At 42.9% G+C, this 13,156-nt stretch overlaps 2 protein-coding genes across 2 annotated transcripts in view; one reads left to right on the plus strand and one right to left on the minus strand.

The window, feature by feature from the left end:
• CDC73 (cell division cycle 73) overlaps positions 1-7,384 on the minus strand; it is a 101,957-nt gene extending 94,573 nt beyond the window's left edge. The window contains exons 1-5 of the mRNA XM_035333352.1: positions 7,189-7,384; positions 3,113-3,218; positions 2,635-2,704; positions 1,644-1,706; positions 1,503-1,555 (exon numbers count right to left, since the gene is read on the minus strand). Of these exons, the coding sequence (XP_035189243.1) occupies positions 1,503-1,555; positions 1,644-1,706; positions 2,635-2,704; positions 3,113-3,218; positions 7,189-7,319 (423 nt within the window). The 5' untranslated portion in view covers positions 7,320-7,384. The remainder of the gene's footprint in view (positions 1-1,502; positions 1,556-1,643; positions 1,707-2,634; positions 2,705-3,112; positions 3,219-7,188) is intronic.
• A 1,860-nt stretch (positions 7,385-9,244) lies between these two features.
• Positions 9,245-11,553, plus strand: GLRX2 (glutaredoxin 2). Its single transcript, XM_035333357.1, has 4 exons — positions 9,245-9,294; positions 9,565-9,628; positions 10,081-10,257; positions 10,896-11,553. Exons 1-4 carry the CDS (start codon positions 9,260-9,262, stop codon positions 11,013-11,015), a joined length of 396 nt encoding a protein of 131 aa, XP_035189248.1. The 5' UTR covers positions 9,245-9,259; the 3' UTR covers positions 11,016-11,553.
• Positions 11,554-13,156: the final 1,603 nt, after the last annotated feature.

Raw genomic sequence — 13,156 nt, forward strand, 5'->3', positions numbered from 1 at the left:
TATACAATTAGAATAATGAAAAGGAAACTACCATTCCCTTGTAAAGTGCCTTGCTGAGACAAGAATTCCAAAGAAAAGAAAAACATTAAGAGAACTTGAAGGTGACAATAAGTAGGACAATACACATGCATACATTTTCGACAAGCTCAATGATATTTTTACACAGAACTGCCCAGAACTGTGACATTTTGATGCAGAACTTTCATAAACGGCTTTCTTAATGAATATATAGACAAGTTGAGAGTAAAAACTAGTAAAGTAACTTCCCGTTACTCAAACGAGGATGAAGACAGACATGTAAGGTAAGAAAGCAACAGAAAGACATAACTTCATGCCATTTTTTCAGCTTCTTAAAGCTGATACCATTTATGTCTTATCTGTCTTATTTCCCCACAAAACTTAAATCATCATCAAGCCTGTCCTACTGCTAAAAGGCTAAAGCACAGCAAAAGCAGTCTCACTCATGTATCAGGAGAGACCTGGAATCTCTACACTGAAACAGTTTCTGAATAGCTTAAAACAGACTTTACAAACTGAGCAGCAAAAAAAAAAGATGGCCATAAACAGATCAGGTTTGTACGCAGAATTTTTGATTCTCCCAATCATGATGTTGAAGATCTACAGTTTGAAAACATAATGGCATCACAACTACATAGGGAAATGTAGAAACTAAGTCTACAGATCACCAAGACGTCATCTCACAGCAATCATGCTTGTAAGCCATTAAGAATGCCTGAAGTTCTCACTAATCTTACACTGATGAAGATAAGCACAAGCAATGCTAAAATCCAATTCTGGAATAATGGAATATAGGTATTTACAATAAATATTCTTCTGATAAGAAACCTAAAGCCTCAGAGCTCCACAAACATACACAGATTTATAACAACTCAGAAGAAAAAAAATGGATGAACACAGTTAAAAAGTACTTGAGGGAAAAAAACACTTTTTAGAACCAGGTGGAATTACATAATACATGTAAGAACTAGACACGTTGATTTTACTCAAGAGATAGTTGTGAAAATATACTATTTAATTATCCAACACACAGCTTCAGAAAATACTAAATCACAGGGACAACAGTTTTAAATACAGCTATAAAGAGACTAAAATAGCAGATAAGTGCCAGTCTTACTGATATCTACTCGTTTAAGTTATGTCAGCTCACAAATGGCAAATAACAGTAATTACTCGTTACATAGCACTTTGATTCTAATCACATAGCTCCTAGCAGACAGATCATAATGCAACAGATATTTATAGATCCGTGGTCAAGCTTTACCCTTTCACACTCCAATGTACAGCCAGCAACTCAAATTCCAAGTTTAGAACTTAGGAATTCTAGCCTCTGGTTTATCTCCTTCTGGTTCATGTACACACCAACAGAAGTTGTGTGTGCACCCAGAGGACAGGTAGTCCAGCTGAACTGCTACAAAACCAGATAAAAACTATAATTTACACACACCCCCCAAATTTGTATTGATGACAGTTACTGTCATTACCTCTATTCTTGGTTTCTTTGCTTCTGCTAGTATTTCATCTGCTGCTCTTTTAACTACAAGAAAAAGAGGAAATTAAAAATGCAGCATTGCCGAATACTTTCATAAAACAAACTTTGAGGCTACTTTTTAGTTAAACTATACCTTGAGTGGATCGTTGAAGGCCAATTTCAAGTGGAGCACTTCTGTCTATACTTGAAGAGGTTGCTGTAATCAAACATTTCATATAAGTATAAAAGGTTTGATAAATATTTCAGTATAAAAGGAAAGAAGAACAGATAAAATGCAACAATGAAAATTCTAATTAGTTATTCAGAAAATAATGTCTTTAGCAAAGGTTGTCAAACACTGGCACCAGAGATACTCAGAACCTGATTTAATATCAGGTTAGATCAGATTGCTCAGGGCCAATTGACTCTTCAAAAAGGGGACTGAACCAGATGACTCTGTGGTCCCTTCCAACATTAGTCAGCAATTCTATGATCTGTAAATACTACACAGGAAAAAACAAGCACAAAAAGTTACTTTATAACCTGGAATCAAGATCTACTTGTTCTTCTGCTTTTTGGAAGAAAGACAACCTGAGGGTCCCTCTAAAAAAGGCTTACTGCTCATATTACAGAAATCATCTCATATTCCAATGTAGAGAGACCACGTGCAAAGAAAGTAGGCCATATTTATCTTTCTCCGCTCACAGAGAAACCTCTTTTCTCTGACTATTGGTAACAAATTTTAACACTATGGAATACCAGGAAAATCTGCCAGACTGAAAAAGCAGGGATTTGATACATTTTATTATACTGCAGATTTTATCCCACACACTCATTGCATCAAAATCCAAGTTTCCCAAAATCTAAAGAGAAGGAAGAAACAAATATGGAGCATTCTAACAGTTAACTATTAACCAAGGATGTTAATAATAAAACAGCTCACTTCTAAACACGTATGTAGGAATGCAGCTCTTAAGTGTCTTAAAAATAGTTAAGTTCAGAATAACATAATGTAAAGAAAAATTAGTTTGAGAAGTCTGAATGTAGTCAGTTAAGCTACAGATTGACCCTCATGTATTGCCCCCTCATTTATCCCATAAATGCAAAGCAAGAGAGTATTGTCTTTAATAGAAAACATCACTCACATGTTTCCCCATTTAGGTAAGCAAGTAAGTCTTTCCTATCAGGTCTTCTTACCACAGGAATGTTTTCAGTCTGAAAAGACAGCAGACTTGACATTAAACTGTTATTCCCTCAGAAAGCCTCCTGATGAAGGTTTTTCCACTTTTATTGACCACTCATCCACACAAAGAAAGGAAAACATGTCCCGCATCACAAGCGAGCACAACTATCAAGCTTAAAAATGCAACTACTTTCTGGAGGATGTTTAACCACACAAAATGAAACACGTCATCTGCTATAAAACAAAGGGAGGACAGACTTTTTCTTCCTTTGTTTCAGGCTTGCAAACAAGTAGAAGAATATTTTTTAAACACACACATCACTGAACAGCTTTTTCCCTTTCCCGGACACTAGACATGCTACCATCATTCTCTGACAGTAACTATGCAAACATTACTCAGCTCAAACCAGACAAAATGAAGTTCTATGAGGTCTACTTACTGCAGCACGACGGACATAAACAGGATGCGAAAGGTGCACATTATTGAGCAGGAACAAGATAGAATCCAAAGTGTAGTATTCCCTGGGCTGACCCTCCTTCCCGGTCCTGTAAAATCATGAAACACAGTTTTTAGGATTTAACGAAGAGTTTTCCCCCCAAGCACAGTGGTTTTACTCATGGCTCACCATCAAAACACCACAGAAGTGCCAACCTCACTGGGGGAAGGCAGAAGAAATAAAAACCACTCCTCAAGCATAAATTTCTTTAACCTGGAAGACCTACACAATGAAATCACCTATTAAATGTACCAGAAGTGTAAGTCTGTTGTCTCTATAGTATGGATATAATGCCACTGCCACTTTCTTGGAGTTTCTTTTCTACACAAAACAAGAATTATGTCGATCAAAAGCACCCAACAACTGTTCGGAACTCATTACTAGCAGGAAGGCTTAAAACATTACCTTCATAGTGATGCCTGAGAAAACAAACACACCTTATTTCATAGGGAGAAAAATGATTCAAAATACTGTGGGAATTGGTAGAATAAAGGATCTTTCTATCACTCTTCCTTCCTTCCAAGGACTTACTCTGCGTATTTACACAGTGGAAGGGAGCGTTATATTTTGTTGCAAGGAGGAGGAAAGGGAAGAGACTTTGTATCTTTCAACTGCTAAGAAAGAAAGTTGGCTGAAAAACTGTAATAAAACTGGACTCCTCAGCAAGGAATTGTTTGGTTGTTTTATTGTTTCCCTGCTATCTTCGATCAGGTAGCATCTGAACTTTTTCAGAGTACTGGTAGAAACAAAAGCTTCCTCCACATAGACTTGGCTCTGAAGTGAAGTCTGTGTCACGTGCCGCAGTTGTCACTTCATTTTACAATCAACACTGTAGATTCTCTCTTTTCAGAGAAAGTCATTATTTCTTTGAAGTGCGTCACATCCAATGATTATATTAAAAAGTCCAGCTGCTCGTCTACTCAAGTTTCTTTACACTATTTAGCAATGAATGGTGTAACTTAGAAAACAAACACTGAACGGTTATCTATTAATTTGGAAATACAGTATTACAAAGCCCCAGGCATTGACACAGCTCAGCAGTGCACAGCTGGTACTTCACCTAAGCCACACAGGCAAGAAATCCCCATGCTCATTATCATTGCAAGAGGATGCTTTATTCCAAGGACAATACAAGATACTGCATGTTAAAGGGAGAGCATCAGATGGGAGAGCAATTGTACAGCAAGGAGAAAATCTAAGCCTGAACTGGCATTTCAACATCAGTTTGTGATCCCTTCAGATCTGCCAAAGGAACTGCTCAAAATAAGGAGGTAAAAGCAAGCTAATCTGAATGCAGCTTACTTCACACAATTAACAAACAATGTAAGTAGCAAAAGAAAATAATCTTCTTTTCCCATATTACTAATTACATCAGTTATTGCAGAAAAACTATCTTATGATCCAGACCTTGAAAAGTCCAACACTTTAAAAAAAAGTGATGCAACTTTTAATACCTGTTAAACTCCAGCTTAAAAACTGAAGAAAATGTTTACATAATGCAAAAGAGAAAGCTTCACCTGGTTGGTTTTAGCACCAGGAATTTACTTCCAGTTCATCCATTTGCACCCCAAGGGCACCACGAGTTTATTCATTTTCTAACTGCTCCACTTCCGTTTTTGTGTTTGAAAGCATGGATTTTTATAGAGGTTCTAAGTGCCTGGGTCTCATTCACAGAAGCAAGCACTCATCCTCTAAAATACAAGACTGGACACGCGGAGTATCACACAAAGCACAATCTCCATGACCAGCTGCTCTCTGTTTAAAAACTTCTCAACTGTCCAAACAAGCCCCTCTGATGGGTAAACAAGGCGAATGAGGTGCTGGTAGATTGATTCCTTCCTTGGGTTTTGAAACTGATTCTATAATCACTCTTCTGGGGCCGCGGACCAACCATTACGTCAAAACAAACACAACACCTCATCTGAGTCCATCCTGCCTTCAGAAGTGTTCAGAGGGTTGTGCTCCGTGGACTGTATCTGGGAACCAACCTGCATCAGAACGGCTTTGTGTTTTGTTTCCAGGTTACTCTTAACCTGGCTCCTTTCCTCAGACCAATTCACTGTTTGGCAGCCTCTCATGCCAGCATGGAGAGGAGGCAGCGCTGCTGGCTTCTGCCAGCTCTGCTGCTCAAGGAGCCACAGTGTTAAATGTCTACTGGGACTAATTCTAGAAGGGACAGAATGCCACCGCTGCTATTCCGACTTGGATTACTCTCTCCAGACCAGCAGCGGACAGAGATGCAATTACAGCCACCAGGCTGTGAACACCTAAGACAGAAATCATATTGGCTTCGTGAAAGATTAAGCTATTAACAACAGCTCACTGCGTGCATAGTTTGGACCCCCTCAGTGGCCCAAGTAAGAGATTTTGAAACTTTACAAGTTGTTGAAGATGTTCCTCGTATGTCCCGGCAATTACAAAATTAACAGCTCCCAAACTGTGATCTCAAAGGTATTGAGCACAGCTTGAGGAACTGGTTCTTCAGTTGAAGGATTTCAGATAAAACATTCCACGGTGGTTCACAAGAGATGCTGTGAATCAACAGCAGCCTCATTCTACCAAAAGTTCAGAAGCCACTTTTTTGGGTCTGAACAAAGATTTACTAGTTTACTGAAAAATAAAAAAATCTGTATCATCATCATGGGAGATGAGGAACTGCACAGCTGTTACGTGGTTACTGCTTCTGCTCAGCACATCCTCTGCTCCCCCACGATCCCTCTCTGACCATAAAGATAAAGCTGTGTTAATGTACGCAATAAAGTTTCTCTCTCCATCTGCCACCTTCTTGTCTTTTGTTAATAACTTCCACACCTAAATCGAGTTCTCCTAAGCAGTAGAAGAGTCAGGCTAGCATATCAGTTTCTGTTTCCTACAGAATAGGGGTGAAACGTGTCTGTCCAGTTAACCATTACGTATCACGGCCTGGGAAAACCAATTTGTAGCAAGGAAAACACTGTAACTGTCCATCTAGCTACTCAGCAAATCAGAAACAAGGCTTATCAAAAGCTTTAAAACTTATCTCCTTATGCAAATATTTTCTTCCTCTCTGGTCTACCTACCAGTATCCCCCCCCAGCCAGGAAATGCAACTAAATCCCAAGCAAGTTTCTGAAAGCTTGAAATAGACAATGAAATACCACGTTTCTAGCTTTAAACTGAAAGTAAAGTTACAGCACTTTTAAGAAATCTGTCTATGAATTAGCATAAACAGACAAATTTCTTTCCTTTCTTCCTCAAACTAAAGGACACTGCATCACTGCCAATACCCTTATCATAATTATGAAAAACCAAAAAACACTCCCTGGGTAGAGTGAGCTACGAGGGTTTTGCTGGAGAAATCTGTGGGCTCTCCTGGTCTTCTCACAAGCTCCCCAGCACATGGCACTCTTTGACCACTACGTGCAGTGCTCACTGCCTGGTGTTTAACAAGCAGCACCAGTTTCCCTTGGGTGGAAAGGATTCACTGAAGCCCTTACAGCATGGGCATCACAAGCCTGCAGCTGCCACTTTCCGGAGAAAGGTGGGCAGAGCAGCCCCTCGCGCTGCCCACCACGAACGGCAAGCCACCGAGTTCAACAGGTGCAGAAACTGACGTTCTGTAACTTTTTTAAAATATAACGAAGCGCGTTACCTACCGCGGCCGCTTTAGGAAGAGAAAGGCGATTTCTACCTGCCTGTTACGGCAGGGCCGAGGAAACCCACTGTTCCCCGGGGCTCGCTGCCGCCTCCCCACCCGGTGCCCAACCACCGGGGGGTGCCGAGCCGCCCGGAGCCCCGGCACGCACCGATTTCGGAAGATTTCTCCCCAGAAACCGGGACAAGCTCTGCGGGGCTGCCTCACCCCCCCAGCCGCCTGCAGCCCCCGGGAGGGGGCCGCAGAGCCCGGGGCCGGTCCGCAGCGCGCCGTGTGGGCCCGGGGAGCCTCCCAGAGGGGCAGGCGGGGCTCGGCGGGACTCAGCCCAGCCGCCAACCCCCGAAACTGCGCGGCAACCCCAGCCCCCCTCGGCCCCGGAGACTCACCCCCAGATGACATAGTTGGTCTTGACATTCTTGGGCCAGGAGAACTCGCCGAAGATCACCTCATCGCCCTTCACCACGATCTCCTTCTTCTGCGTGTTGTACTGCCGCAGCACGCTCAGCACGTCCGCCATCTTCTGCCCGCCGCCGCCGGCCCCGCCGCCGCCGCCGTCAGCCGCGAGAGGACCCCGCCGCCAGCCGCTAGGCCCCGGGCTGCCCGCGGCAAACGCCTGAGCGGCGCCGCCCCGCCCCGCGCCGCCCCGTCCCGCCCCTGGGCGGTCGCAGCGGGCTGAGGGGGCGCCGCTTGCGGCCTCCCGCGAGCCAGTCGGAGCGGGGTGGGTGGGAAAGGGGCGGGAGGAAGGCCCCGCGTTGCCCGCGGTATCCATGTGGGAGCAGTCACCGCAGCAGCCGCTGCTCAGACTTAAAACTCCTGTCAGAATTCTGTGCTGACGTTGAGGTCCTGCCCGGATCTAATTCTGACGCTTAATTCGGAGTCACGTTTGGGTTCTGGCGAGCAGGCGGCTGGCACCCCAGTAAAATAAAGTTTACTGGCACCCCAGTAAAAAAAAGCGCTGACGAGGCCTCGCACGCCAACCGTTTCCTCATCACCTGCATGAGCTGGTCCACACAGAGCAGAGGACAGGGCTTCGTGGGGCTCCTGCCCCCCGCTCACCCCGCAGCCGCGCGAAGCCTCCCCTGCGAGCACGCCGTGTCGAGCCTTCTTGTCATGTTTTCATGCTCGGAATTTTCTCAGCATTTTTCAATGTTAGCAGAAAAATTTTAACCCATTTCAAGACTGCCAAGAGCATAATTGCATCGTTTTCCTTCCTATGAGTAGCACACACCAAGACTGGCCGAGCAGTCAGCAGTTTATCTAATTTCCTGGTCTGAGATGTTACTGGTACCACAAATCCTCCTCTAATAGTTGGTGTCAAAAGAGTTTAACACACAAATATGCCGGACCTAGTGACATCACTAACTATACCAACCACCTCCAATATTTATTTTTCAACTGGTATGGAGAATTATTTATGTGCTTAGGAATAGCATCATGTACTGAGGAAGCAAAACCATCATGAATACACAGAAATACATTCTGAATAAACAGAATGCCATTTCTCCCATTAGATTTACTGCAACTGCAACCCATGAAATATTGAAATTCTTCCCGTGGTTCCAGTCCTGTTTCCGCTTCCCATCCAAAACCTACTTGGCATCACCTCAGCAGCTTTTAACTCGGCTACAAACACGTTCTTTAGCAACATACAAAGTCATCCTGTTTCATGAAGTTGTGGTTGTTTCACCTTTTCCCTTCAGCATGCCTTCGTTAAGTTTTAGTCGGAAGGATACAGAACAGTTTGCACACTTCGCTTTGGGGGACGTAGTAAGAAGATCAATCATTATTTTTACCACATGGTATTTGGTACCTGAGTGCTCATCAGCTTTAGCCCAGGCAATGAAGCTGGAAAACCTGCATCTGACATGGGAGAACATGTTGCAGCTTAGCGCAGTGAAAGCACGCTGCACGGGTGCAGGTTCCAACGGCATCTGTAGGCTGCTGTAACGCGGCCGTGGTGTGGCAGGCTACATCCCCCTTTTCTATACAATCAGAAGGTTTGACAACGTGAAGCCACAGGTAAGTTCACCAAGATTATGCACATCAAGAAGGATTGCTCGAGTCTCGTAGCACAGGAGCCAACCAAACACACCGTGTCTGAACCCACATCAACCCGCTACCCCTAAGTGGGCACCGCCAGCGTACACGGCTCGGTTTCACACACTAACTGCTTTCCTCGGGCTGTTTATCACAGGACTCACGGCTGCGCAGTGACCGCGGCCACAACTTTTAGACCAGCAGCGAGCGGGCGGGCGGGCAGGGCCCCCCCCTTCCCACCCCATCTGGCAATTCTCCAGCCGCTCAAGGGCGTCCCACGTAGCGCCACCCCCGGAGCAGGCAGCGCCACGGGCAGCCCCGCGCTCGGCCGGGAGGCGGAGAGGGGTGGAGAGGGGGGGCCTCGAGCGGTGCCGGACCGCCGCGAGGACTGCGGGGCCCCGCCCCTTCCGGCCAGCCGCCATGTTGCTGCGGGGGGCGGCCGGGCTGCGCCGGGGGTGGGTGGGGACGGGACGGGGACAAGGGGATACGGGGGGGCGAGGGAAGGGGCATCGAAAGGAAAATAAAGGGTTTGTCTGCAGCTGATACAGCTCCCGGCGTTGCAGCTGATGCGCTCCTAAGCGCGACGGGGAATTCACGTGAAATATTTACAGCATTGCGATGCGTAAAAAAAAAAAAACAAAAAACAAAAAAAACAATTTGAGCTGTGAAGTGTGCCGTTTCTTTGTAAGCTTGCCTATCTGACTTGTGTTTCTGTTTAATTTTAGGATGGGGAACAGACAGCCTGTCTCCGTTGCACTGTCAAGCACTGACGCTGCCAACCAAATCCAGGTAACACGCTGTTTGCGTCTCACAACGTTATTTGTGTCCTACAGCACTGTTTGTGTCTTCAGCTGTTTGTGTCTTCAGTTTTTCTAAAAACTGGCTGCTTCAAAGCTTGTCCGAATTACACAAAAAAATTCATGACAAGTTCTGCCTATCCAGCCTGGTTTTTAACAATTAATTGTAATTAACATTAACATTAGGTCATGTGGGCAGCATTGTTCATCCCCACTGCCGGTACCTCGTCTTTCTCAGCTGTATCCTTTGTATGTTTTTCTTCAGACTTACAGTCTAAACCAGTACTGGAGATTAAAGTTAGTCAAATTACTGCTACCAAACATTTGTCACAATGAGAGCAGATTTATAACTTCCCCGTTTGCTTTCGTGGCTGTTGGATGCTGTTAAAATACACTGACTTAAAAACATGGCTCACTTATTTGAACATTCTTGTAAATATACAGGAGATTATTTCAGAGAACTGCGTGGTGATTTTCTCTAAAACAACGTGCTTCTACTGCAATAAGGCAAAAAAGCTTTTTGAGCACATGAACGTGAATTACACAGCTGTAGAACTGGACTTGAATGAAAACGGAAGCCAGATACAAGATGTTCTTGAACAGATGACTGGTGGCAGAACAGTGAGTATACTTTCTTGCATGTAATGAGAAAAGTAAGAACTTAAACTACGTGTTTTCCATGGGTTATGGACAGATCAAGGTCTTCCATCTTTTGGGCTGAGTAAACTTGCAATAAAAGCTCCTAAATGCAAAACAAGATACTGCTGAAAGGTTCTTTGCTTTTCCTTGAGACCTTCTGCCTGTCCCTCAGAGGTGATCTTTTCTGTAGTGCCACTAAGGTGATTGAAGTAACAAAGTCAGTTTTCATTTGTATCAGTGTATTTATTGCATCGTGTCTAACACTTACCGTGTTTGCCATTCCTTAACTTTATACAGCCTCACTTAACTCAATTGTTTGAATTTATGAGTCCCCCCTGTAGTGACTTCAAACCCACTTTTGAGCAGCAAGTGAACAAAGTTTTCAATTTCTGTAAATATTATGGAAACAGGAGCTGTACAGTTGTACAGTAATATTGAAACATTAAAATGCATATGAAGAGAGTAAATATTGTGTGTGCATACACTACACGTATACACACCCACACCTACGTTAAGAGTGGAATGTGTAAGCGTACATAACAATGCTTGAGTCCAAATGGGTTTGCTTAGGTTGTTATCTTTTTTTCAAGGGACTGATGCAATTTTCTTGTTCTTGATAGGTCCCAAGAGTGTTTGTTAATGGGACTTTTGTTGGAGGTGCTACAGATACTCAAAGACTTCACGAAGAAGGCAAGCTACTTCCATTGATTCATCAATGTCAGCTGAAAGGAAAATCCTGAACCAGCATCTAGCCTAGCTTAGCTCTTCCTTTATATAAAACAGGTAAAAATTCAGACAAGTTAAAAAGATTGCCAAGACACGCTGCATCAGCTGGGGTTAACCGCTTCAAGCCAAGAATTTCTGAATCTCAGATCGTTCTCTGACACAGGCTTTATGGAACTGACAAATTACTTGGTTACCTTGCCTCAGCTTTTCCACAATCATTATGTACCTCTTGGAACTCCAAGTGTATTCTAATGATGTCATTTTATTGGTGTTGCATTGGTGGTAGAGTTAAGGTTTTTGAAGAATCCTGTTGTCTTTTTCCTGCAAATAAGATTGCTTTCTAGTCTCATTCTACCACAGTTACAATACACGGTCAATTTAATGGCTTTGTTAAATTTTAAATGTCAAATTGCAATCAAAGAAAGTACAAAGCATCACGTTTGTAGTGATGTTGCTGCATGTCAAGTGTCTTACTGTTGTTCATTTGTTACTTCTACACTACTTGTACTAGTTTGATTTTTTTGCCTGTTATTAAAAGCAGTACCTAATGGCTCTGCTTTTGTTTATTTCTAAATAGTATGGAAACCAACTCTCCTTGTGCAACTTCAATTGTAATTTTATTTATGAGAGAATTTAAATGTGAATTACAGGAACGTGTTACGCAAGTATGGGATTAATCAGCGAGCGCCCTTTGCGATAAGTTGTTCCTTTTAAGAGAGGAGGCTGGCAGTAGGGGAAGTAGGTCAGCTTCACTCTTCTCTCCTACAGTTGCTCTCAGTTTGAGCAGAGGATCAACTTTGCGGCCTTGCAAAGGGTCAGTCAGTGTTTTAAATCTGACTGGGTTTTCATTGTATCAGAGTATCTTAGGATCTTCTGAAGAGGCTTGAACTACAACAGTGTTCCAAACCTAGCCTACGTCCTTTCATTAAATTATTTTGTCATCTATGTCTGGGGAAGATTAAGGTAGTAGGAGGTTCTCCCTTGACAGTTCTGGAGATGAATGGTAGGGGATATCCACCTTTGTTTACCTCCCTTGTATTTCATCATCTGATCATGTAAGTACTTAATTATAAGTTCAAGTGCTATGGAAAAAGGGAATAGAGATTCTTGCAGTTTTAGAATGGTAGGTAATTGCTTTCATCTTTACTCTGCACTACCTCACTCTAGACGCTGTCATTCTGGAATATCCTGGTGTAGCCAGACAGCTCACTGACACCAAACCGCAGCTCCAAACTACATCATCATCAATCCAGTGCTATTATGAAACTTAAGACCAAGTAAAAAGGGTCTAATATGCATAGAGTTTATTTAGTACTTAAGTTCTACAGTCAGAATGCAGTTTACTAGCAGTATTAACTTGCAGTTAAATGTCTAAAAAAAACAAATTCAATAGTTTCAGTACAATGTACATCCAAAGCCAGAGCAGCCACTGCCAAGACTTGGTTATTTCAGGAAAGTTCATCATAGGTGAGTGGAAAATTGTATCCCCTTCCTCAATAAAAGGGATTATTACACTACTAAAGATGCACAGTTTAGAATAAAAACAGTCCATTTTTATTCGCTCCTTGTGAATAAGACATCTGTTATTTCCATTGTTGTGGGCACTGCATGCGCATAAGGAACTTTCTTTCCACAAGGAAACGAAGCACCACATCCGTCTTCAGCTTGGATAATTGTGATTGTAAGGCTGTCATCTGAATTTGACAACTTCCTTGTTGCAGTGCACTTTTGAAGTGAATTTAAGTAACGATTTGTAGAAAGAGTTCAGTATAGTCATCTGCACTGTGCATCTTTAACATGTAATTAGCTAACTACACACAGACCTTGTTACATTATTATTGCAATTCACTACCTTTTGCTAGTTTCATCATTGCCTTAAGTCTTGATTTACAAGGACACCCTCATGAAGTTGAAACACCCTCAAATGTGCATCCCTCCCTAAATTTATACTGAATAAAGCAATTTAGTTTGCACATGTGCTGGTATCCAAGTACTCTTTTTCCCTGTGTATAATTCTTAGGCCAGCTTTGTTTTCTTAGAGGATTAACAGTTTTGCAGCTGAAAGCTTGTAAATCCATCATGTAAAAATAACAGTATGCAAAATAATTTTCAAAGACTTCACTTTTCATTTTGTTCCCTGATAGAAAAAGTCCCA

The sequence above is a fragment of the Oxyura jamaicensis genome, chromosome 8 (genome assembly GCF_011077185.1).
Source record: "Oxyura jamaicensis isolate SHBP4307 breed ruddy duck chromosome 8, BPBGC_Ojam_1.0, whole genome shotgun sequence".
Classification (NCBI taxonomy): Eukaryota; Metazoa; Chordata; class Aves; order Anseriformes; family Anatidae; genus Oxyura; species Oxyura jamaicensis.

Coding starts and splice junctions, on each gene's coding strand:
- GLRX2 (XM_035333357.1), top strand. CDS start 9,260: ATGTTGCTGCGGGGGGCGGCCGGGCTGCGCCGGGG. Junction 9,295..9,564: donor GCGGCCGGGCTGCGCCGGGG/GTGGGTGGGGAC, acceptor GTTTAATTTTAG/GATGGGGAACAGACAGCCTG. Junction 9,629..10,080: donor ACGCTGCCAACCAAATCCAG/GTAACACGCTGT, acceptor GTAAATATACAG/GAGATTATTTCAGAGAACTG.